A 27,269-nucleotide genomic window follows, 5' to 3' on the forward strand; every position below is an offset into this window, starting at 1 on the left:
AACGTAAGATCTTTTACAAACATTCATTTTCGTCAAATGCGCCACACCATAAAGGTTCTAACTTCACCCTTTCGAAATTCAGATCTAGCCGTTACGACAACACGCAACCATTTGGTACACTTTATTCATACGCTTGTAAGCAAATGTTCTGATTTGATATTACATCTACGAACAGTTTGACCATAATTATGCGAGCAAAACGATTTCAAATATATTGTTATGCGTCAAAATAACGGCAAATTATTCCGATCGCGGCGTATTTCTTCATATGTGAGCTTCACGCGATGTTTTCATACCGAATCTGTAGACCGGGAACTGCACAAACGCGACAGTATGATATCAATAATTCTATCGGACTCCATGAGCAACACGCAATAGGATAATGCCACCACGACGAGGGAAACGCAGAGCAGGACACCGTGCATCGAGTGTGGTTGAAACTATTTTCACGACGAGCGGTGGCGAGTTTTGAAATCGAATACCCCACGCCAACAGCTCCGAACATAGCTAACAGGAGGACAACGGCGTGTTGAGCTGAAAAATGAGATACGTTAGCAAATTCATCGTTGCCATAGTCCGATTTAGTGACTAGTGGCAGTCAGGTTTCAACTCGAATGATATATAAATCTATACTTAGTAGGGATGGTATGAACACGATGTTCACGTTCGCGTTCTGTGTGTGAACCTCGGAAATTTAGAGGTTCACGTTCACAAACGAACCTTCGTAAGTTCTGCACGGTAAAGCTTTTTCATATATTACAATTTTTACTTATCGCATTTCAACTGCGGGCGACTCTATGCATGGCCCATTGCAGCATAAGATAATCAACACTAAACGAGCATGCACCTTGAAAATTTCAACAATTTTACTTTTTTTGTTACAAAAGTTTGCTGGAAATATCAACTTAACTTTTGGGAATATTTAGTGACTCTGCTGCCAGCTTGAACTGCAATCACACGGCATCAAGAGCGCAATACACCATATGCGAATGATGCTTATTAAACCAACCAATGAAATTGATATCGTTGTCTGATGTAAAAAATCTAGAAGGCGAAATGGTTGAATCGTGATTTCATATGTTTATTGTATCATAAAAACAAAATCCATGCGGTTGGGGTGTTCGCTACCACTGTATAACCACCGTATAACTGTATAACTAACTGGGGTAATATCGGAGGCAAGTATAAAAACCCGTTTTACATTCTGCTCAATGTCAACGTAGCAATTAAGGATGGTGTGAACGCGAGGTTCACGTTCGCGTTCTGTGCGTGAACCTCAGAAATTTAGAGGTTCACGTTCTGAAACGAACCTTGGAAGGTTCTGCATTGTGAAAATTTGATGTCCACCAACTTTTAGGAAATTTAAAAATTACTTGAAGAGATGGACATCAGGGCCGACTGCTTTTTATATTGCCGAGTCTATTAGCTAGGGTTACCATACGCCCCCTACTAACCGTATTTGTCCTAATTTTTCAATTCATTGAAAGTGTCCTCAGAGGACTCCTGAATGTCCTCTTTTTGACGGTATCGTCCTCTTTTTTCTGAAAAATGCATTAAAATACGATTAAAAACTCGACTCCGACTCAGTGAACGCCATTTTTGGCATGACAATCATCGACAATACGGCGCGACGGGTATATCGGGAATACATGATGAGAAAGATTCCCTTTTTTATTATAGTCAACACCAAGGAAGTATCGTAAAATTCAGGTAATTCGGGAGTCGAGGCGAAGTGATGACATTTTTTAGCCAACACATTGGCCGAAATATTTTCAAAATCACCAGTATTCTTTTCCGGTACTAGGACTTTCTCAGTTTTTGAAAAAGCTTCCTCCTTTTTGGATCTTAAAATATGGTAACCCTATATGAGCAATTGATAATGATTTGCTATGATTGATGACACTACAAATAGGTGAATGTTTTAGAATCAACACCATTACCGTGGTAGAGGGGCTCTTTTTTACGCGTGACATGACTATATCACTCATAAAAGTGGTGGAAATCTGAGATAAAGTTATATTTTCCACCCATGTGATTATAGCGACGGGCTCTGTACGGTCAAACCTACGACACAGTGGTGCCCAAAAGTTCTTTCCTTATCCGGCCACTTGTCTCCATATTCTCCAATAACTTGAGGAATACAATACTCCATTACAACAGGCCACTTACAACTTTAACATGTCCCAATATCACGCTGAAATACAAACCGTAGTACGTACCATTCGAATATTAGCGTATCCAGTAATGGTGCAGTCCGCGAAAGCTTACGAAATGAATAATACGGCCCAGCTGGGAAGAATTTGGGCGCCCCTATGTAACACTTTGCGAGGTCGCATTTTACCAATATTTCCTATAATTGAGTCCGTACACGGCTATCGATTTGTGTTACGCGTTGAGTTTACAAGTATCGTTTATTTGAAACCGGGTCACGAAATGGCATTTATTGTCTCCTTTATGAGAAGGCAATTCCGAATTTCTTTTCGTGTTACCTTCTATGGCGCAACCTGGGCTCACATGAACCCCCCTGGAGTGAAAACTCTGCTGCTTTCGAGATTTACACTGACAGGCTTCCATTGCTTTTTCGAATGCCGTAAGTATTGCCTAACTATCGTTAACGAACGGAAACTTTAGAAAGAATATACATGTCTTGCATTATCGACTTTAAACGTAAAATTGACCTTAAAAGGCAGAGAAATACCTATATGCGCAACTTCACCGTTTAGAGCACGGTAGATTCACGTTATGATCCCTCGCTTTCAGCCAGGCGAGATGTCTGAGCTATGGCGTAATTACCTCACCCGGATGATGATGATAGCCGTAAGATTGCCTAGGTATCATTAACTTGAGCTACTGATTCCTAATCCTTTTAATTTCGACCCAAAATCGAGATTTACACGCGTCTGATGACCCAAGCTTCGAGCATCGGAATACAATGTTTATTGTTGACATGTTATGTTGTTCGTTAATGTCCGAAATAGAGAAGGCAATAGGCAACCACTAGTGCAGTGTCAGCAGGTATATTTTAGTGAGCGAATGCAAAAGTTTCGCCTAACCTAAACAATTCCCGCTTACTACTTGCAGAAAATTTACAAGTTCACGAAACACAAAATCCTTCTAAGTTGACGCCAACGCAGGACTCCTAGCGGTAGCTGAGACCGCACGAAACGTGAACAATTGTTTTGAAAATATATACTCCATTTGCAAGAATCATTGCGTGAGAGCGACATCTATATATCGTGTTCCACTGGTTCTTGACATTTGCTCATTAAATTAGATTTTGCTTGGCTGTATTGGCACCGGTCACGGTGCCTCATTACATTTGCCATAAACTGAAGAAACCTTATATACATTAAATTCTATCTTTTTCATCCCATTATTTTGGTAACAATGTGTATTAGTTGTCCTTACGTTGAGTTGAACTTGTGACTGTATCTTAAAACATGTGTTATTGTATCCAAGGGAATATTTCCGTTCTATGATTAACCTATTCAACGTTCATCTTCCTCTCAGTACCGTTTAAACGTCACACAGCGTGCCGCTTGTGAATCAAAGGTATATTACCCAAATGGCAACGGCAGGCAAGAGCCTCACGGGCACTAGTAGCTCTGGCTTCTAACGCTTCCGAATGCCGAGCATCGGACATGCCCCCGATATTGTTTACATGAATTAGAGTTACCTGACATATCTTCGCAATTTTTCTCCACCTCGTTCCTTCTACTTCGTGTGTCCCTGCATCACCGAATCTTTTTGAACTACCCTTGTGAGCGACCAAATGCGATCCACCAGGGTCGAATCCCGCAAAATACCTTCTAAATATCCAGTTTGGAGTACCTACTTCATTCTTCCACTAGATGACAAGGAAGTACCCTTTGCATTACGTCATTACATAAAGTAGTTCACGTCCTGGCTATTCTTATATTAGCTTTCACCCGCGTCCACTAAAATAGACCAGCGCCGCGGCGGTCGAGCCCAATATGACAACCCACATTGAAAACAACTATCGGTCAACAAATCAATTACGGCGTTTATTCATCGCTATTGGTAAAACGGGAACCTATTCCCAGGTAGGCATTCTGCTCGTAGTGGAATTTCATTCTCAAATTCAGATCAGTAAAATTCATTCATCACAATAATAGGCTACAATTACTCTAAAATCACAGCGAGGCCATATGTTACTTATATTACTGCACCAAGGAATCACGAAATAGTGTTAATAGAACACACATTAGAATTTCTAATATTACTATTATTCCACCGCCATAAAATGGTTCAATGATACAATTAAAATCACGTATATGTGAAAGTCAATTCAATCCACGTTGCACGCATGAACCGCGCATAAAATCATTTTTTTACGAGATCACGCAGTAAGCAAAAACCCAATACGATAAGCGATATGCCGGTAAAGAGCATGACATAGTACCCGGTCATTCTGTGCGGAGGAACTTTTTCCGGTATGCTGGCTGGCGTTGTCACCCAATTCTTCTGGGAGTCGACGTTGTCATTGTGACGAACATCGGTGTGAATTTTGTATACCGCAGCCGCAATCCCGCCTATTCCGAGCGCGAAAAATAAGCAGACCACAATGTGACGACCTGGAATGTAATTGAATTCGTCAGCTCCAAGGTTGCGATGTCAGACTCCGTCATTAGCAGTCGTGAAGCGTGGGGACCAATTACCGATTCTTTGTTTATTTATTATAGTTGTGCTCACCGTAAATACTATTTCATTCAAATCCAAATTTTTCGACGCCAATAACTCCGCTTCCACTGGTTGGAATTGAACCAAATTTGGTGAGGATCGTTTCTATAGACAGCCTAACACTTAGATGGGGTGAACAGAAAATTTTCAAATTTTTTATTATTTATTTTCATATAATAAAATAGAAACTTTCTTCTCCTGTAGCAAAGCGGTTACTGGCTGGAGTTGAACCAAATTTTGTGAGTAGGCTTAAATTAGGTAATCTAACAATTTTATCAAGTAGCCAGTACATATTTCAAATTAGGGCCTTGTTTTGAACGTGTTTGTTTTAAATTGATTTATTTTACATGCAACCCTGGGGATACATGTTCGTTAGACCGCTTGGGATTGCGCGAATTCACAAAGGGACGCGTAGCCTATACATACAGCAGTACATATACTTTGAATTGTCACATCTGGCATAATCCAGATGAGGTTATTGGGAATAAAACGTACATCGCGTGGTTCTGGAGTGATTTGAAAATCACTCTACGAAATCATTAACACATTGATCCCATTTGCTGCTTCTTCTGATCTCGTTTCATACATGACCAAATTTACCGTACCGAGGTAGCGAGACGGATATGAACTACTCATTAATTTATCAAATCTGCCATACTGAAGTAGCAACGGCTAAACATTACTATTAGTGGCACCGTGCAGTATGATTCAGTACAAGTGCCGCTGTGAGCATGATCTGTTTACCTTAAATTCCATTTTTCCTAGCCGCCAAATTCCATAAATTGAATCATTACATAGACGGAAACAACATGTAAAACGTAGCTCACCATATTTAGTTCCAAAGAGCCGCTGATTATCCGTTTCATTTACAGGAATATGTCCTGAAAATTGCATCCCGAACGGCAGCTGTTGACCTATTGCAGCCGTCTGTCTTTCGGGGTTTTGCGCCGCGCCAGTCAATCGATCAGATGTTGGTGGCACAGATGGAATTGTTGGCGAGGACATTGATGGTACTGCTGGCAAGACGCGCCGTAAAGGTCTCGAACTATCATCGCTGACCTCGGGGTTGTCACTCGAATCGGATATGACCTGCAGCGTTCCCGGTACATTGAGGCGGTACAATCCGCTGGTTTCGTGCTCGTAGCCCTGGGTTTCCGCGGAGTCGCCGCCTTCGTTTCCGCCTTCTCTGGCTCGCTTGAGTCCTGGCAACGGAACCGATCGTTCCGGCCCTTCGGTGCTTCTTCCGCCTGCCTGGCGCAGTACCAAGGCTGTATCAATATATTAGAATGCATGTCACAGAGTAGGCTGTAATTCAAGTTGATAATCACAACGCAAATGTAAGAGTGCGAGTATATCCCAATATGACAAAGCAGTGGTGCCTATCATCACGCGAATATAATCATTTCGAAGTTAGCAACTCGACAAATTACACTACGGGTTCGCAGATACAAATCACGCCCTGAAATCGCGGAACGCACATCGATATTCTGTTAATTTCAAGGCCCGCCCACTCATCAGGAATTAACTATCGGATCATCAATCAACTTGCGACATCGATACATATAGTAGCTTAACCAGGTTTACAAATAATTATTTTATCGACCATTCAAGTGCGGTGTCACTAGGCCTATATGCATATTGAATGTGATTCCGGTACTTCACTAACGCACTTAACCTTGAAAAGCCGCAGAACAAGCAACACTCAACATTCAGATAGGTATGCTGTTCTCTACGATATCAACAGAAGCGATGCATATCCGCAATATAACAATATAGTAGTTTGCGGTATATCTACGGGGAAAGCTAATGCGCGGACAAGCATAGAAACGAGCATATGCTATACCAACCTGTACAAGTACACCTTATTTGGCAGATCTAATTCTGCTAACTATCAACCTCGACAGACAATACACCCAACAGCCATACTTACGAGGGGTTTGGCCACTTGTCTGCATTCTCTTTTCCGCAGCTCTAGCTGTAGACGTTTCCAACTCGTCGTGAATCGACAAGATCTCAACCCCATCATCAGCTTTTTTACATACAGCGGGAGTGGGTTCTTCTTTAATGGGTTCAGCAGCTGTGGGTATCTTTGGCAGCTGTCTTCTCTTACGAAATACGACAGTGGTACCTATATAAAGTATAGGTAGCAGCGTTGAATCCCTCGCATGTTATGGTCGTAATCGAAGAATATTGTTGAATTCATGTTTTACATTCGCTGAGCACCGAAGCCACAACTTGATAAAACCAAATACTCCTACGGGAACGCGAAAACCAGTTATCACATTATGCGTAAAATTGACTACCCATAGTTTCACCGTACGTATAGGAATTTCAGGACAGAGAACTCAACTTCGCATGGCGTCTTAGTACCTGTTACAACACATTCCGTGGTCCCAAGCTGTGCGCTAGATGCAGACGGTCGCTCCTTCGGAGATTTATCTCGTCCTTTTTCCATTTCTTCAGCGTGCACGAAGTCGAATTACTGCTACCGTATGGGATACTTTAAAATCACTTGGACAACCAAAAGCCTTGACTGCAAACGAACAACTGAACACCAGCACGCAGACAACTATACCTTCGCAACAGCTATTGCGGGCCACGGCTAATAAGTAGCTCGCCTTGCTAATAATGACGTTTCCAAGATAACCAAGGCACGATTGCTGTAAGTAAGGCTTAGAATTTTTCTATTGGCTGTATCCTTTTTTGTTAGTTTGAACATATAGTGGTGCTTCGTTTAGCTGTGTACCTCAAGTTACAGGAATAAACTCCACTTTCGTGACGCATTGAAACCTGACATTGTTACATACCGAAAGGTATTGTTTAATTCGATTGAGGGCTAAACCAATGGAGTCTCGGAAATACAGATATAACTGTCGAAATCAATTTAGTCCAGCCCAGTGGTTCTCAAATTGTAGAGCCACTAGTGCGGTTGTTTTCAAACTGTGATACGTGTGGTCACTAGTGGTACGCCAGGCGTTTTTATGTGGTACGCGATTAGTTCGGTGATCGTTGTATTTAGTCTTCAATTTGCTGTAACAATTTGATGTAACAATATCTGCAGTTGTACAAACATTTCACGTTGATACTATTGAGTCGCATGAGATCCACACTACAGTGATTACATCGTGGGTGTCAAACTTAAATTACTTCTCGGTTCGGATTAAAACCTTCAAATCGCTCGCGGGCCGCACCAGTCCACTCATTCCAAAAGTTACCTCAAGTTTTTGCTTATCACATGAATACTGTATTATTAGGCATACATCGATAATTATAATCATGAGCCGCGATACGACGTAATATGCTATTGCAATAATACATATGACATTGCATCACGGTTCGTAGGGGTTTTACTCCAGCAAATAGCAACACCTCTATTCGCGAACGATGGAATTGGTCGAAATACGATGATTAGCATGTCGAGTGCAGTTATGAACCGCTAAAACCAGAGGTTCTCAAACTGGGTGGTGCGCCCCCCTTGGCGGCGTGAAAGCATCTGAATGGGGGCGCGACTTACCTCCAGCCAGCTCATGGTAATACTCTGTTTATTGTCCGAATTTCATGCTTGAGAATTATCTCATCAACAGCCATAACCTATTCTATTAGACTATCCGGTGGGACTGCTAGCATTCTGATTGCTCTCTTTAATATCTTGTGTTGTCAGGATAAAGTGGGCATGTCTAAAGAAGCTTGAAAACCGCTGGCTAAAACAGTGGCGGTAACGACGATATGAGTCGGCATTCTTCTTAGCTCCCTTATCTTTCGTCATTCAACTGTAAACGGGGACGTTTGGAATTTGGTTGAAATCACGATAAATTTGTCTCTGGATTTCGGGAACCTTTTGAGTCGGAAGCGACACAGCAGTTCGGCCACACATACTCGAATTATATGACTTGAGTATCAATAACATATTCTTCATGTAACCTGCATATAAAGTTTCCGCTGTGGCGTTTTCAATTCTGTGAGTAAAAACCTTTTCGGTAATTTTCCATAAAACTAAACTAAATGTGCACTTTTTGACCTTCTCGAAATTGGGTGTCAATGTCTTCGACTTGTTCTCAGTGGTAACTAGAGTGAAACCACATCACCGCTGTCGGGTGGTTGTGGCCTGCGAACATACTCGACATTCGCTGTCCTGGAGGATTATTGAATGGAGGTATTTCTTCAAACATCTCAACATTTTTTTACGTATGTGCTTGATAAGATCAGCATTTTTTTTAAATCTACTCAGAATTCCTTCGCGGGCCGTATGTTTGACACCTCTGGACTACATCAAGAAAAATCAATCGAGATTGAAGGCTATACTAGGGCTAACAGAGTAATTCCGCGGTCTCATAAAATGACCTCCTGATTCGAAGCATGCAGAAAAAAATAATCGGGATCACTTCATTGTCATTGGATTCTAAGCAAGGGTTATCAGCCTTGACCGCTAAGTTCTAGAGCTGGAATCTTCCAATTGAGCCTGGACATAATATGCGATGTACTGTGAGTAATGTTATTACTAGGGCCATTTAAAGTCATTAAAGTCATATTTTTTTTATGCATCAGTAAGTCGTGAAATCAATTTTAACGCGAAAACCACGCCCGTAGGGGGTAGATTAAGAAAGTTATAAAGTCATATAAAGTCATATTTTCCTGGTTAGGTCATATTTGAGTTATAAAGTCATATTGTTGTATACTTTAAATAAAAAGTGCCAATTTAAGCGGTGAAGCAATTAAGCACTAAGAAAGTAAGGCAATTTCTGATTGACGAAGGCAATTTCTGATTGAACGAAGGCAAGCTGTAAGGTTAGCCTACATAACATTGCAGTAACAGGCCTATGAGGTCACACATTTCATTATGAGTAGGACTGAAGTAGGCCGTCATTTGAAGTTCAGTCAGCGGGTAGGCAGGCTAAAGAGCGCTCTATTGGTCAACTTATATACTAATACATTAGGATTTGAATAAAATAGTATTTACGGTGAGCACCACTATAATAAATAATTGAAGAATTGGTCACCGAAATATGCCTCCACTACAACAATATTTCAAACTTGATACTGAAAATGGAAAGTTGTACGGAATGTACGTACATCATCGGAGAGGCTAATGCTGATCTAAATGCCCTTGATTTCAGAAAATATCCGCTTGAGCTCAAAAATTACATTAAGAAGCGATTGGACAAAAACGATGTGAAACAAATTATGGAGCTACAAAGGCAAGACATTTCATCAGCGCTGTATGCAAACCTGCAGAAGTGTCAACCCATATCAGCGTCTGTGGAGCGCTCATTTTCCTTACTAAAGTCATTTTTACGTCCAAATTGTCACTTTAAAGACTCCAACATTCAACACTACGTGAAACTGTACTACAATTGTGGTTTAAAATAAAAATGGATGCGTATTACTGTTGTTGTATATGTTTTACTCGCCAGTTCCATGAGTGACGTCGGTTACATGTAAAAATACACTATTTTCACATAAAGTCATACAAAGTCATATTTTCCATAAAATAAAGTCATATAATTGATTTTTTAAGGTCATATAAAAATGGCCCTAGTTATTACCCGGATGGAAAAGCTCAGGGTTGTAATGACTCGAGTCATGACTCGACTCGAGTCAGACTCGAGTCACGATTTTCGGATGACTCGACTCGACTCGAGTCATTTTCTCAAAATATGGAAATGACTCGACTCGACTCGAGTCAATCTGTGTATTGACTCGACTTGGACTCGAGTCATTGCGCATGACTCGAAGCAAGTCATTGACTCGAGATTCAGACGGCGAAGATCGACATTTCATTGTAATTTCGAAGCCAACACACTATTGGGATTTCATTTGTTGGTACTGGTGGTTGAAAATGCGACCAGAAACTGCTAAAAGTGAGGAAAATTGATATATTATAAATGCGAACCATGCAATATCACCAAACAGAGTCAAAAAAGTGGGTTTAGGAAGACTTTAACTGGAAACTGAGCAGTCAACACAATGACTTGGACCCGGACTCGAGTCATAATACCATGACTCGGACTCGATCCTCTGTTCGCTGACTTGGACTCGGACTTGACTCGGTGGGAATTGAAAATGACTCGACTTGACTCGAGTCAAAAATATAAAAGTGAGATTGACTTGTGACTCGGAACCTTGTGACTTGGTTACAACCCTGGAAAAGCTTGTACTTACTAAAAGCTTCTTATCCAAAGAAATTGTGTTTTCTTGCTGCCTGGTGATATGGTACAGTATTTTCGTCTATATACGTGGTAAATGAAAGTGCCATTGAGTAACATAAGTCATTAGTGAACCAGACGGTACGCAGTAGCCTTAATAGTAAAAATAAATTACGCGATCGTAAAAAGTTTGAGGCAGAGTGCACTAGTGGCAGGAGGCTGAATTACTGCTACTTCCCAAACTAACTATTCATTTACCATAAACACTACCAACTGCGTCGTTAATGGTGTTTCGTCAGAGATGGCCCATGCATACAGCACGACAGAGTTGATGTCAATACACTTTAATTTTAATCATCAACACAAGATTTGAAAACATCTGCTATCCCCTCATTGAGTCCAGAATTTTCCTATCTAGAATAAAACCTACATATGTCACAGTACTGACCCTAAATCTTACCGTTCTAAAACTCGATGTCGTATTTAAGTATTAGTCGCACAATTCACCTGTGGCCATATTCTAAACGCTGTGTAAGTGAGTGAGACCGGTGATTCGGCAAAAGCATGGAAAATACTTTTTCTCGCCCTAATATTTTGAAGATATTCAAGTGCGATCTTTAAAAATAACTAACACGAGTGCGTCGTGATGTTCGGTAGGGTTAGCTGGTAAGTAGTACGTCTGTCTTACATTTAAAACAAATTGTAGTTTGAAACACTACGTTTGAAACATGTTTTTAACAGTGTTTTAAACAAGGCCTTTTCAACAAAAATGTGTGTTTTTCAAAGTTGTATAGTGATGAAATAATCGTGTAAATAGCTACCAAAAACATGTAGTTGGAGCCTACAGACAATTACCCCCTGATATAGCCGATTTATATGATATGGGATGGTTGGATCCATGAAAATTGCTGGTTAACAGCTATAGCTTCACGTAGATATTCCGCCAAAGGAGCTATATTTACCATATATTTTTAATTGTCAATGTCAATTAACTATGACGTCATATTCGGATATTTGTGTACTCATGACTTAAGAAAAACAATGGAAAACTTGTTTTAAACATGTTTGTTTTGACTTGATTTTTGTTTTACCGGTAAATGCAACTTTAAGTACGCCCGGATCCGTACAATTATAGCACCTCAAAACTTGAAATTTTTCTGGGGGAACTTCGACGTAGTTCAGCGTTATTTACTGACGCAGCAAGAAATTTAGTGTTTTATGGGAGATTTCTTCAATTTTATTTACCAACATCTGAGTAGGTACAGCAAGTAGCCTACTTCGTTAGCCTACCATCTGCGATGGTATACCTACTTACCTACTATACCTACTAAAATTGTTTCCCGTGTGTCAAGTGATTCTACGCTTAGTTCTATGTATATGTGTCAGTTCTATCCATATGTGTTATTTGCTACTCTGGTACTGCAACTACTCTATCTCATCACATCTAACTCGTAAGATATCTTGCTACAAACTACGGTAACCGACTACACCCAAGCATCCGGTGATCCAATATGCATTCCACTTTATTCGATCTAAGAAAACTGTATAAAATACTATTAGTTTCGTAATAAAATTGCAACAGGCACGTATAAATTTTCATTGCACTGCACTTTTTCACTCCGTAATCGGATATAATAATGTTAAAATAGATATTGATATTGCGAAACAAGATAATAAAACTGACGTCCAGCTATCGAACGTGTCAGTGTCTTCCTCCAAGACGGAATAAAATAGAATTGTCATGCCGCAAATGACGATAGCACAGGAGATCATCCAGACTGACGTCTTCTCGTTGAAATCTGAAAAAGTATGTTTGGAAACCTTAGTTCTGAGTAGTTATGCGTTTATCGTCACGATGCGCCCTGTAAATTCGATAAGTAGTTCTGATTAACTGGTAAAATCATGCGAAATTTACTTTTTGAAGCTATTTCAATTCAGTGGTTTTTAGACCTTCATATTTTCATTTCCTCTTCAAGTAAGTCTTGGAAATGGCTAATGATCAGTGATTTCCTACCGCGTCTCTCACAGTTGCATGTGTTACCAAGCTAGACTTCTCGCGGCTCTGTATATTCGGAATATTCCACAAAAATATAATAGACAGTTTTTGTTTGTTTCTATGAATAGTTGTAGTAAATTTCTGTATATGAATGTCAAAATAAGGGATATTTTAATGTTCAATTACGCTCAAGGCCGCATCTGAAACGGAGGAAGAGATTATTTGCAGACTAGCGTCAAACGCATGGCTCATAGTCAAGTTCAAATTGCAATATTACTAATAGACTCAGCGCATTATCCCCTTCAAACTTGTGCATCTAAGTGCTGGAATGCATGAAGAGAGCTATGATATAACGACAAATATGGTAAGCCGTAGTAATGATATGCATTTTCGGTTCATTACAATGCATAGCACACGCAAATGTTCGTCATCAATGCTAAAATAACCGATTTAAAATCTATAGCAGTCTATGTGCAATGAGCATGCTTTTCAATTAGCTGGATGATGGGATGTAGTGGTGTAAGCTTGCTGCCTTCAAATTTTCATTATAAGTACTCCAGTGTTTTCATCCGGCCTCACAAGTACTCTAAAAGTTTGAAATGCGGCTCCGACATCAAAAAAGGTTCGAAACCACTGCTAATGATACTTGTATCTACTCGCAATCAACATTTTGAAATTACAGCAGTATAGTTATCAGACCTATCAACTTCTACTTCAACTTGTAGCTTGAACATGAAACAGTATATTAATTTTAGTTAAGCAGCAAAACTGTCATAATCTTATCACCCCTGACGAATATCAAAAATGCAATTCAATCGATTATTGAAAGTCATATTCGACTGTCATCACACACAACAATTTGCCTCACCAATGTCGTCGGTTTCTTCATTTTTACTACGTAGTCCAGCGGGTGTAGAACCTATCGTACTTTTTGGCCTTCTGTGGAAATCTGGACTAGCAGCATAGTTATCTGGATTTGGTCCCTCTTCTATACGGCAAAGTTCGGTTTCCACAGACGAATCGCTTGGTTCGGACTGTGATATTTCGTGGTTACGCGTTCGGATTCCGGGAACATCTGCAAGTCGCAAATTGTGTACGGTATCATGCGTCTTGCTATGAAAAGATATCAAGGTGCACACGCGGTCAAATTGCGACACGGTGTACCTTTGGAATATATCATATTGCCCAAAACAAGTCAACATGCTGGACAAGTCAGTAAGTGATCGCTTATGTCATCATTCTTGCAGTAAATAAAGGGAAATATGAATCGAAATGGGTAGTCACTGGTAAAAAAAAACAGTCTATGACATTTTATTTGTAAAGGTACTCCCAATTCCTTCGTTCGTACTGTACAATATACAAATTGTAAAACGTAGATGAAATTGAAAGGAGTTGAAGTACCTAACCACTTCAACCCTCTCTTCGAATATTTGTGATCCTTTATTGTAAAGCAAGAGTGGGAGCTGTGGCACATACGCTGGAAACGCCTGGTCTTAAGTCTGGTTTTGCCTACTTGTACTGGATGCACTGCTTTCTGTCAACATTCACTTATTACACTTTCGATATTGAGATTTTGAAAGTAGGCTACTTATGTGGATATCTTCTTATTGCTTTTATGGTTGAAAATCTCATAAAACCTGAAGAAAAAATCCAGTAATGAACTTTGGCGAAACGGTCGCTGTAACTGATGAGGATGATGATGATGATGATATATTATGAAAAATCACCCCAGTTTGCCCATTCAGCAAGTGGCCCCAAGTGTTATTTTTCACAATTTCTTCTTGCAGTATAGGGAAAGGAAAACCAGGTATGGTCAGCAACGAAGTACTTCTACTATATTATTGGAGTAGACTACTCCATTCGCATACTTGCATTACCTATACAAGTGGCTATGTCTATAGCCTGCTTCCTATCCCACTCGGCATTGTTTGTTAGGCAAAATTATATACCTCTTACACTTCTGATAAACTACAGGACATAATAATTTACTGGATATGTTTTCAGTACTAATAGGGGTAAAATTGTCTAACACCGGGTGGAAGAGCCCCTTAATGACTGTAATCGAATATGTATTCTCGAACTTCGAGCCATATCTGTAGTGAAATCAGTCATTTTGAACTAAAGTAGTCACCTGCGATTAACCGCTAACGGTATGCGATCGGTTGCTCGCTGAATTAGCTTTGACGTATGTTAGAAACCATTACTTCCACTTGTCCTCGATTGGAAATTTACGGCTTATCTTCAACTTCTACTCGAAAAACAACGCCTACTACTTCGCCATCTTGACACATGCTGGCGGGCTATATCGCATGCTCCGTGAATTATAGAATGGCACTTCCACAACATTGCCCTACACATCTTGATGTACGCGCACCGTGATCATAGAGAACGCGGAAAATTTTAGAGTGATCTTAATTGCCAAGTTCAATAGCTTTTACAACGATTCAGGTCCTACCCATACCTTCTCTCTTCTCCGGTCGCCAATACGAACCGGATTCTATCCCTGTTGGCGACAAACGTGTGGTCGTCCGCAATGGTATCATTTCATCCTCTGCCAAAATACATACTTACATCAATATTGTTATATCAGAATATATCCGGACGACGTCGAATGTAGCCATACCGACGTTTTGTTTTCTCCAAATGTTGGTGCGTAAAATCGAGCACTATGAAGTGATACGTAATAATCCAAGAAATGCATTGCAATATCAAGTATCTTCATTCTATGCGACCGCAATGAAAAGATCAGTTACACTTTATCAAAGAATAGTTTTCAATTTTTCATCACTTTATGCTAGGACAGGGGTTCTCAAAAGGTGGGCCATGGCCCACTGGTGGGCAACAGGAGCATTAGAGGTGGGCCACAGAGGTATTTAGAAGATCGAAGAGTTAATGTAAGACAAGTTACATTTGTTATGTTAATCGCTAAAAAATATATTATCTAATTATACGTAGGCTACCTATAACTGTTCATCCGACTCTAATTAGATGTAGTGGCACGTATGGAGTCAGCATGTACAAGTCGAAAACGTTAAAAAGAAACGGCGGCTTTTACCACTGGCTATGACAACCTACTACTAACCACAACTAAAATAATTTTGAGTATATAATAACTGGGAGGTAATGCTGAAGTAAACAAGTATTTTGGCAGGTTCATATGTCGTATGCCGTTGAAAGGGGTATGCAATGAGGTGTAATCGATGTATAGATTTACTGTAATTAGGCAGTTCGTATTATTTTAAGATAAAAATCTCCATAATTGCAAATTCTGGTGGAGGTATACTGCACCACCGCGACGCATCGTAATGGATTAAGGATTTAACGGAGAGCATTATTCTTTGGAGTCGGTTTAAAATGGCCTGCCTGCTGTGACGTAAGAGTCACATGAATTGATTGTATTATTGGATTGAATATTCTGATATCGCAACTTCATAATATATTATATTGTACATTGTACAGCATGCATATTAAAAAAAAAACTTTTTCCACTTCTCTGTACGAACCCATTCGCCAATGAAATATTTGAAGCTGGCCCAGAATGATTATAATATTCCCCACAATAGTGGAACTAAAATCCCAGACACACAGTGGTTGCAGGGATTTGATCATTGTGTTTCGCGACCCGAATGGAGCAGTGGACGATCATAATATACCCAGGAGTTTTAGCCTATGATCTACCAGGCTGTAACTGTTGCACCCAGACTCCCGACTGGGGAGCTAGAAGTGGCCCAATATTATTTCGTTAGGCGCATATTTATTTAACTTGAAAATTTCGTCGCGGATGGCGCGATTTAGTGTCCCGGGATGTGTAGATTTAAATATCATCACCAAATTAGGTGAAAAATGCGCATATTTTAGAGAAATAGGCATATCTCCGCTGTTGATAACCACGCATTGACAGTATTATGACTACAAGATGAGAGGTGGGCCACAGCACATTTTCAAATCGGAAAATGGGCAACGGCCCAGAAAGGGCCGAGAACCCCTGTACTAGGACATTACGGGTTTCTATGACAGCGGCGTGGTTCGATAAGTACTTCCCATAAATATCATTTTCGTGAATATACTTACTGCATATCTATGCGCGACATATGATTTGGGTACTGCAATGCTGATATGATAGGGTCAACATATTTTGGAATCGGGAAAGGAGGAATTTTTTACCAAATCACAAAAGTTAGTCGATCAAATCTGAAAACAGCGGCTTTTGCGGAGTTGAGTAAAAAAGGTCATTTCGCTCGGCTCCATTTTACGCCCATTTTACTAAGATCGTCACATCCGTTTAATCAAAGTTGTCACTTCCGTTCAAACCACGAATTTCCCGTTCGAAAGGCAATATTAGCTATTGGCCGTCATTCATGTCGATTTTCAGTCGAACCTGTTCATTATCCTAGCTGTAAAATCTGTAACGGAGAACGACTCGCCAAAAAGCAGGAGATTTCAGGGGCCTCGCAGGAAATTTTGAAAAACTTAAAAAGGAGGCCAAATTATCATAAAGGAGGACATAGGGTAACCCTATGATATGAAAGGGTGCGAAGCTTCAATCATTTTGAAAATAGTGCATCGAAACGTTCATTCTAAGTAATACATGTGTCTTTTTTGGTACCATGTTCAATTGTTCATAATAACGGCAGTCGAAATCGGCTCCACCGATTCGACTTGAATCAGTACAAATAACAATATTACCACTGGTCAACACATATTTTTAGGCCGACAAAGTAAGAGTGGTTTTGGGGGTTCTGAAGGGCACTGATTCCGAATATGACCTTAGTTTTTCAAATTGACTCTATGTTTTGAGATAATCCATGGGCGTATATTTTGACTAAAATCTCGTTTTCGCGGTATGGGTTGATAATAAATCGGTTCGATCGTACTATAAAATTCACAAATTCAATCTACTTGTTATTTTGACACGCTTAAGACGGTTTTAAAGCAAAATACAACAACATAATTATATTTCGGGGAATCAGATTTATCATAATTGGAGACTTTCACGGATATCATGTGCATAAATAAACTTCAATCATGTACATAAGTATTTACCTAAATACTCAAAATAACGTTGCATTAATAGAATTAGTTTCATGTCAACCACCTATTTAAAATTTAAATTATTTAGTTGGAATATAGTATTGATGACCAATCTTGGAACAAAATTGGTTTTTGTACTATTTTCGGTTTTGAGCAAGTCAGGGAAGTTTTTCGAAAGGTTCCAGCAATAGTCTGCTATAATATGTTCGTTGCTCCACCGATATCTTTCTAAAGTTGTTTTGATGTATTGGTGGAACCTTTCCCCTTTCTATTCCCACTAATCAACAATATTATCAGAAAATATATCAAGACGACTTGATAGGAAGTGCGATTTATTGCTCATGCTTGCTCCAAGGTTTCCGTATGCAGATAACAATTCTCGGATCAACTGTTTATAGTTGGGTTCTTTGTGACATTCCAAAAAAGTTTTAATCACTACATGCTAGAAAGGAGGCGATACAGAGAGCACCTTTCTTATTATGAGATTGTAATCCTTTTTCCGTATTCGAATCTGAGATCCATCAAAGATTCCAGATTCAAGCTTCTCTCTTGATGTGGATACAAGGTATACCCACTTTGTTGGTGTCACGGAAAACCATCATTTTACAAATGAAAAGAGATGAGACGCATGAGTAGGCTAATCTAATTAAGCTTTCCAGGGACAAACTTGATAGTTTTATACTCCTCTGTCATCTTGGTAGAATGACCAATTGGTACAAGGAGAAAATATACTTCCATTGTGCAAAAGTACAATTTTTAGGCTTAAACAGACTGCGTTTTTAACAAACAAAGTTCTCGCATCAGGTCATGTTGATATTGATTGAATAACTGAGAACGACATGAGTGTTCATCGCAGTCAATTATCAATTTATGCGCAGTATAAAAGTAGAAAAATCTAAAAAATCTTTCCTACCAAATGAAATAGTCAAGGGTAAATACAGTGATTTTACCCTTTTTAGGGGTATAAATCTCTTCTTTTCTAGAGCCAATCTAGTAAAACTAATGTGATATTCGTGATCAACAACCTCGAAAACCGAAAAAACGTAAAGTCTAGTCCATCAAGTTTCAAAGCGTCAAAGTCGCGACGATTATAAAAGCGAGTCAGTATAAGCCCAGTTCATGAGTGAATATGTCAAAGGTACCACGTGCGTCACCAATTATATGATACCAAGAGATATTTCTCACGTCAAATACTTACCTCACAGGCACATTGTAATTGTAACACAAATTTGTGACATTTTTAATGCATACCAGCAGGGTTGTAACCGAGTCACAAGGTTCCGAGTCACAAGTCAATCCTACTTTTATAGTTGTGACTCGAGTCAAGACGAGTCATTTCCAATTCACCACCTAATCAGAGTCATATTGTTTTAAGTCATTATGTTCACTGATCAGATTTCAGTTCAATCTGGTTCAACCCACTTTTTTCAATCAGCTCTAGTGATATATAATGGCTTCATAATATAGTATTTTTACTCGGTTGTAACAGTATCGGTCCCTATTGTCCAAGTATCAGGACTGATAGACGATGTGCCAATAATGTTGTATACTATTCTTCAAAGGTACATTGAAATGTATGTCTTGGCCGTACTAGTTTCGAGTCATATAACTTGGTTCGAGTCCTGCACAATGACTCGTGTACAAGTAGAGTCAATAAAAAAATTGACTCGAGTTGAGTCAAATCATTCAACACATTTTCAAGTCATGACTCGAGTCATTATAACCCTGCATACCAGTATTCAGCGCGACTACCGAGTGTTAGTGCAACTGACCGAGATTCTCCGCAGCATGGATCCGCCTCTGCCTTGGTAGGTCATCAGAGAGTGAAACTTCGGATGGGTGGCGCGACAGTCGAAGAGTGCTACTTTCACCAACTGAATCAGATCATACGTTGACTTAAAATGTTTGACAATAGCAATATATACTAGCTTTCAACTAATACTAGATTTTCAGCTTATTTAGGCATGGTGAAGTTCAGTATTGTAAAGCTGCGAAACATTTTTATAGGGATGGTGTGAACGTGAGGTTCGTGTTCGCGTTCCGTGTGTGAACCTGTGAAATTTTTTTATGTATTACAATTTTACACGTCAATATACCTTCTTTGGGTTGAAATTCTCTACATTTTACCTTCGCATTTCAACTGCGCCTGGCGCTGGCAGTATCAAAAGAAATTCAGCACCAAACGAGCATGTACCGTGCCAATTTCAAAACTTATTTGCTCGAAATATTCAGCTTTTCATTTGTGAGTCTTCAGTGACTTTTTGTGGACTTTGCCCGTAATCACATGATAACAAGAAAGAAGCGCTACATGTAGTTAAGTCAGCGAATTGTGCTTGGTCAACCCATCAATGATTTAAATCAAGTAACTCGGCACTGCACCTTCAAAGGACAAAAGAAGACATACCCGTAGTGTTATTATTGCGATGGATTCTTTTGCAATCAACTGCCTCTACAATAGAAGAACATTATTCTGCATTGAATACGCTGGATTCAAATAGTAAGGTCGCGCTGTTCGAAGTAACATATTCGATTTTGAGTAATAGCTTCTTAATGCTATCCTGTGCAATGATGTTTCTCGAACCCTATTGTAATTTCCAAGCGTAGACTCAATATTATCGTATGTTTTGATGGATCGATTTTCTACCTAACACAATATTATCCTAGAGATTTTATCTCTTTCATTATGACCGGTCTAAATATACCGTGCACTGTAAATTAATTTGGTTGTTTTCGGCATGGTCTATATTTCGCGGCATGTGAATTCTACCCTTTCTATCTTTCAGCACTTGGCGGTGCGCAATACGCAACGACAGTACAGTTTTTAATTGTCTCGCAGTCGATAAAGGTTCAGTGCCACCATTTATACCGAGTGGCACTGTTGTACATGTTGAATATGGAATCAAAAAGTGCTGCAAAACAGTATTCTCATATCATACTTCACGAAGAAAAAAAACGGAAAATCCACCAGGTTTATCGTTAACACTGAACGCGGAACATTTCAGAGTGGTCTTAATTGCCAAGTGCAGTAGCTTTTAAACGGTTCAGGCCCTCCCCATACCTTCTCTCTTCTCCGGTCGCCTATACGAACCGGATTCTATCCCTGTTGGCGACAAACGTGTGGTCGTCCGCAATGGTATCATTTCATCCTCTGCCAAAATACATACTCGTATCAATTTTGTGATATCAGAATATATCCGGACGACGTCGAATGTATCCATACCGACGTTTTGTTTACTCCAAATGTTGGTGCGTAAAATCGAGCACTATGAAGTGATACGTAACAACTCAAGAAATGCATTGCAATGTTAAGTATCTTCATTCTATGCGACCGCAATGAAAAGATCAGTTACACTTTATCAATTTTTTTTCAATTCTTTATCACTCTATACTAGGACATTACGGGTTTCTATGACAGCGGTGTGGTTCGATAAGTACTTCCCATAAATATCATTTTCGTGAATATACTTAGTGCATATCTATGCGCGACATATGATTTGGGTACTGTAATGCTGATACGATAGGGTCACCATATTTTGGAATCGGGAAAGGAGGAAATTTTTACCAAATAACAAAAGTTAGTTGATCTAAACTCAAAACAGCGGCTTTTTGCGGAGTTGAGTAAAAAAGATCATTCATTTCGGCTCCATTTTCCGCCCTTTTTACTTAAATTTGCAGATGTTGACTAAAAAAAAATCGTCACTTCCGTTCAAACCACGAATTTCCCGTTCGAACTGCAATATTAGCTATTGTTCGTCATTTATGTCGATTTTCAGTCGTACCTGTTCAGTATCCTAGTTGTAGAATCAGTAACGGAGGACGACTCGCCAAAATGCAGGAGATTTTCGGCGTCCTCGCAGGACATTTAAAAAAACATAAAATAGGAGGACAAATTATCCTAAAGGAGGACGTAGGGTAACCCTATGATATCAAAGGGTGCGAAGCTTCATTTAGTTTGAAAATAATGCATCGAAACGTTCATTCTAAAGTGATACATGTGTCTTTTTTGTACCATGTACATAATAACGACAGTCGAAATCGGCTCGACCTATTCGGCTTGAATCAGTACAAATAACAATATTATCACTGGTCAACACATATTTTCTGGCCGACAGAGTAAGAGTGGTTTTGGGGGTTCTGATAGGGCACTGATTCGGAATATGACCTTATTCTTTCAAATTGGCTCTATTTTTGAAGATAATTCGGATAAAAACTCGGTTCAGTCGTACTATAAAGTTCACAAATTCAATCTACCTGGTATTTTGACACGCTTAAGAGGGTTTTAAATCAAAATACAACAACATAATTATATTTTGGGATATAAGATTCATCATAATTGGAGACTTTCACGGATATCATGTGCATAAATAAACTTCAATCATGTATATAAGTATTTACCCAAATACTCAAAAGAACTTTGCATTAATAGAATCAGTTTCATGTCAACCACCTATTTAAAATTTAAAATAACCAGTTGGAATATACTATATAGTATTGATAACCTATATTGAAACAAAATCGGTTCTTGTACTATTTTCGGTTTTGAGCAATTCAGGGTAGTTTTTCGAAAGGTTCCAGCAATAGTCTGCTATAATATGTTCATCGCATCTCCACTGATATCTTTCTCAAGTTGTTTTGATCTATCGGTGGAACCTTTCCCCTTTCCATTCCCTCTAATCAACAATATTATCGGAAAATACATCAAGATGAGTGAATAGGAAGTGCGATTTAATGCTCATGCTTGCTCCAAGGTTTCCATATGCAGATACCAATTCTCGGATCAACTGTGGGTAGTTGGGTGCTTTGTGATCTTCCAAAAAAGTTTTGATTACTACATGCTAGAAAGGATGCCATGCAGTGAGCACCTTTCTTATTATGAATTTGTAATCCATTGTCCGTATTCGAATCTGAGATCCATCAAAGATTCAAGATTCATGCTTCTCGTTTGATGTGGATATTAGGTATACCGGCTTTGTTGGCGTCACGGAAAATCATCATTTTACAAATGAGAAGAGATGAGACGCATATGAGTATTTTAAATAAGCTTTCCAGGGACAAACTTCATAGTTTTATACTCCTCTTTCATCTTGGTAGAATGACCAATTGGTACAGGAGAAAATATACTTCCATTGTGCAATTGTACAATTTTTAGGCTTGACAGACTGCAATTTTAACAAACGAAGTTCTCGCATCAGGTCATGTTAATATTGATTGAATAACTGAGAACGACATGAGTGTTTATCGCAGTCAATTAACCATTTATGCGCAGTATAAAAGTAGAAAAATCTGAAAAAAATACTTCCTACCAAGTGAAATAGTCAAGGGTAAATACAGTGATTTAACCCTTTTGAGGGGTATAAATCTCTTCATTTCTAGAGCCAATCTAGTAAAACTAATGTGATATCCGTGATCAGCAACCTTGAAAACCCCAAAAACGTAAAAGCTAGTCCATTAAGTTTCAAAGCGTCAAAGTCGCGACGATTATAAAAGCGAGTCAACATAAGATCAGTTCACGAGTGAATATGTCAAAGGTACCACGTTCGTCACCAATTATATGATACCACGAGATATTTCTCACGTAAAATACTTACCTCACAAGCAGTCAAATACTTACCTCACAGGCACATTGTAATTGTAACACAAATTTGTGACATTTTTACTGCATACCAGCAGGGTTGTAACCAAGTCACAAGGTTTCGAGTCACAACTCAATCCTACTTTTATAGTTGGTTGTAAAATTTCGGTCCTTATTGTCCAAGTATCAGGACTGATAGACGATGTAGCAATAATGTTGTATACTATTCTTCAAAGGTGCATTGAAATGTATGTCTGACCGTCCTATTTTCGAGTCATATAACTTGGTTCCAGTCCTGCACAATTACTAGTACAAGTGGAGTCAATAAAAAAATTGACTCGAGTCGAGTCAAATCAAATCAAATCCTTCAACACATATTAAAAAAGGACCGAGTCGAGTCACGACTCGAGTCATTACAACCCTGCATACCAGTGTTCAGCGAGACTACCGAGTGTTAGTGCAACTGACCGAGATTCTCTTCAGCGATGATCCGCCTCTGCCTTGGTAGGTCATCCGAGACTGAATCTTCGGATGGGTGACGCGACAGTCGAAGAGTGCTACTTTCACCAACTGAATCAGATCATATCTTGACGTTAAATTTTTGACAATAGCAATGTATACCAGCTTTCAACCAATACTAGATTTTCAGCTTTTTTAGGCATGGTGAAGTTCATTATTGTAAAGCTGCGAAACATTTTTATAGTGATGGTGTGAACGTGAGGTTTATGTTCGACTGTTCGTGTTCTGTGTGTGAACCTGTGAAAGTGAAGAGGTTCAAAAACGAACCTTTATATGTGAAGCTTTTTTATGTATTAATATTTTACAAGTCATTATACCTTCTTTGGGTTGAAATTCTTTACATTTTAACTTCGGATTTTAACTGCGCATGGCGCTGGCAGCGTCGAATGAAATTCAGCACGAAGCGAACATGTACCGTGCCAATTTCAAAACTTAATTGCTCGAAACATTGCTCGGAATATTCAGCTTTTCGTTTGTGAGTCTTCAGTGACATTTTGTGAACTTTGCCCGTAATCACACGATAACAAGAAAGAAGCGCTACATGAAATCAAGTCAGCGAATGGTGCTTGGTCAACCAATCAATGATTCAAATCAATTAACTTGACATCGCACCCTCAAAGGACAAAAGAAGACATACCCATACGTAGTGTTATTATGGCGGTACATTCTTTTGCATTCAACTGCCTCTACAATAGAAGGAGATTATTGTGTATTGGCTACGCTGGATTCAATTAAGATCGCGCTGTCTGAAATAACATATTCGATTTTGAGTAACAGCTTCTTGATGTATACCCTGTGCAATGGTGTTTCTCGAACCCTTGTAGCAATTTCCAAGTGTAGATTCAATATGATCATATATTTTGATGGATCGATTTTCTACCTAAACCTAACACAATATTTCCCTACCTAGAGGTTTCATCTCTTTCATTATGACCAGTCCAAATATACCGTACACTGTAAATTAATTTGGTTGTTTTCGGCATGACCTATATTTCGTGGCGAATAAAAATATTGATATAGTTAGGTCTCCATGGTATCACCGTTAATATCGTAGCTTTATACAGTATTCATTTACTGAAAAACGCCACAAATATATAGTTAGGATTATACTCCTACCCGCCATTTCGTACGGTCGCCTGGTGCGTGTAATTCCCAGCATTGCATATCGCCGCTCCAGCCAGTCATCTGGTGAAGAAAACGCACAACGTGTGAGATTCCATGCATAGCCAGCGTTCACTAGTTCGATATATATACATGCGCATGAGATGAAGGGAGATGTATATGTAAATATTCCCGTCTTGAAATATATCCATGCGGATTACCAATATTGAGAAAGTGTGTGTACACTACACTACACTACACTACACAGGTAGAGGCAGGACAACGCCACCAAGTTCTATCCCATTATGACCAGAGGTTGTGTTTCCAAATGCTTTAACGCTACTTCAAGTGGCAGTTCAAAAGAAGTTGTACAAGTACACAATTCAGTGGTTTCAAAGAGCAGATATCTGCAGCTAATCGGAAGTGGTTAGTTTCGCGATTGCGGTGTGCTTATTCAAGAACAAAGGAAATAATAACCACAAATATCTAATTGTCTTAAAACACTTTCAGTTAATTACCGTGATATGGTGTAATTGGTGTATGACAATCTTACTTATAAAGGTGATCCCAAGTCCTGCTTTCTACTGAACAAAACGCAACTTCAAAAGGGTAGGTAGAAATGGAGGGAGTTTGAACTAGTAACCATTCATGCGTTCTCTCAGAATATTTTTTCTCGTTTATTGTAAAGCCATAACTACCGAGCAGTGATTACTGTGGCACATACGCTGGAAACAACTGGTCTGGTCTCGACTCCCCCCGTGAGAAATACCAATTGTTGATCACTGACCGGAGTTTTCGTCTGACGAACTACTGTCCAATACAATGAATGACGTCGGTCGTCCATGTTGCATGGATTGAATCTCCAGCGGTGCCGAGCAACCCCCACGTATCGCTGTTGACCACTGAGACGCCGTTGATTCTCGTGTCAGTGTTCTTCTACAGCGGCCTGAATAAATTGACGTCGTCCTAACTAATATCAGCTAAAAGAATCACACTACAATTATGATACATTGCACTATACACTTGGTGAGCACACCATCGAAACTGGACACCACTAACCCACTTTTAACTTTGTGTGGTTACTTTAATGCGGAAGCCAATATCAATGATAATTCCATGATTGCACTCCGTGAATTTGTTACAATGGCATGCTGGCTGAATCTTTCCTCGCGTAGAAAAAACTTTCAACGTGCGCAAGTTACGGGGTCTCTGACAGAGGTTTTCAGTTTATAGGGGTATCAGAATTGTATCAGAACATATAATGGCACATATTCCATACCCTTCTTGAGTGACCTTTTTTTCGATTCATTCATAAAATTTATAGGATGGCGACTGATGATACAATAGCCAAATCAAGCAAAATTGTTGCACCAAATAATCATGCAACAACTGAAACATGCCTACATGCAGAGACTCCTCATGCAAAAATCGCCTGTGATGTTTTATCGCAATAACGAGCTATTTGGAAGTGAAGATATCGATTCACGGGCAATATGTATGTACCCTCGAATTTGTAATTTCGAGCCTAAATTGAAACGTGATTTTATGGCAAAATTTTGAGTTAATAATTATTCTTTTATTTTTGACGGTTGCAACCAAACATTCTTCTTTATCTTACTGTAGCTTAGGTTATATCAAACAAAAAGAAAAGTTTGAACACAGTTTTTTTGAGGGTATGTCTCATTGGACCCGGGCCGTGTGCCTTTGGGACCCACAGGGTAGGGACCGATAATATGTTCGAGAAACTAATTTTTGAAGTCCTTAACTATATAGTTTAAAAGTGCCGATATCCATGCATATATGCACCATAGGTAGAGCTTGTATGGAAGTGTTGAGCAAGCAAAAGACCTGCTGTTATCGGCGAAAGATTTTATCAGGGTTGTAATGACTCGAGTCATGACTCGACTCGAGTCAGACTCGAGTCACGATTTTCGGATGACTCGACTCGACTCGAGTCATTTTCTCAAAATATGGAAATGACTCGACTCGACTCGAGTCAATCTGTGTATTGACTCGACTTGGACTCGAGTCATTGCGCATGACTCGAAGCAAGTCATTGACTCGAGATTCAGACGGCGAAGATCGACATTTCATTGTAATTTCGAAGCCAACACACTATTGGGATTTCATTTGTTGGTACTGGTGGTTGAAAATGCGACCAGAAACTGCTAAAAGTGAGGAAAATTGATATATTATAAATGCGAAC

General features: G+C 39.4%; 2 protein-coding genes across 2 annotated transcripts in view; both read right to left on the bottom strand.

The window, feature by feature from the left end:
- Positions 1-4,004: 4,004 nt before the first annotated feature.
- On the bottom strand, positions 4,005-7,270 carry LOC145446530 (uncharacterized). The gene is made up of 4 exons (XM_080324870.1): positions 7,072-7,270; positions 6,632-6,829; positions 5,529-5,969; positions 4,005-4,595 (listed from the first exon to the last, which is right to left on the bottom strand). Exons 1-4 carry the CDS (start codon positions 7,154-7,156, stop codon positions 4,345-4,347), a joined length of 975 nt encoding a protein of 324 aa, XP_080180996.1. The 5' UTR covers positions 7,157-7,270; the 3' UTR covers positions 4,005-4,344.
- Positions 7,271-12,349: 5,079 nt separating this feature from the next.
- LOC145441434 (uncharacterized) overlaps positions 12,350-27,269 on the bottom strand; it is a 191,819-nt gene continuing 176,899 nt past the window's right edge. Inside the window, exons 27-34 of the mRNA XM_080319297.1 lie at positions 25,851-26,009; positions 25,079-25,147; positions 23,912-24,013; positions 20,930-21,019; positions 19,644-19,745; positions 15,302-15,391; positions 13,709-13,915; positions 12,350-12,643 (exon numbers count right to left, since the gene is read on the bottom strand). Of these exons, the coding sequence (XP_080175423.1) occupies positions 12,459-12,643; positions 13,709-13,915; positions 15,302-15,391; positions 19,644-19,745; positions 20,930-21,019; positions 23,912-24,013; positions 25,079-25,147; positions 25,851-26,009 (1,004 nt within the window). The 3' untranslated portion in view covers positions 12,350-12,458. The remainder of the gene's footprint in view (positions 12,644-13,708; positions 13,916-15,301; positions 15,392-19,643; positions 19,746-20,929; positions 21,020-23,911; positions 24,014-25,078; positions 25,148-25,850; positions 26,010-27,269) is intronic.

The sequence above is a fragment of the Botryllus schlosseri genome, chromosome 1 (genome assembly GCF_051294905.1).
Source record: "Botryllus schlosseri isolate E-star chromosome 1, Bs_hap1, whole genome shotgun sequence".
Lineage (NCBI taxonomy): Eukaryota > Metazoa > Chordata > Ascidiacea > Stolidobranchia > Styelidae > Botryllus > Botryllus schlosseri.

Excerpts from the sequence above, each read along its gene's own strand:
- LOC145446530 (XM_080324870.1), bottom strand. The coding sequence starts at position 7,156 with ATGGAAAAAGGACGAGATAAATCTCCGAAGGAGCGACCGTCTGCATCT. Across the intron at positions 5,970-6,631 it reads GACAAGTGGCCAAACCCCTC|CCTTGGTACTGCGCCAGGCA; the intron begins GTAAGTATGGCT and ends ATATTGATACAG. Across the intron at positions 4,596-5,528 it reads GCTCTTTGGAACTAAATATG|GTCGTCACATTGTGGTCTGC; the intron begins GTGAGCTACGTT and ends ATTACATTCCAG.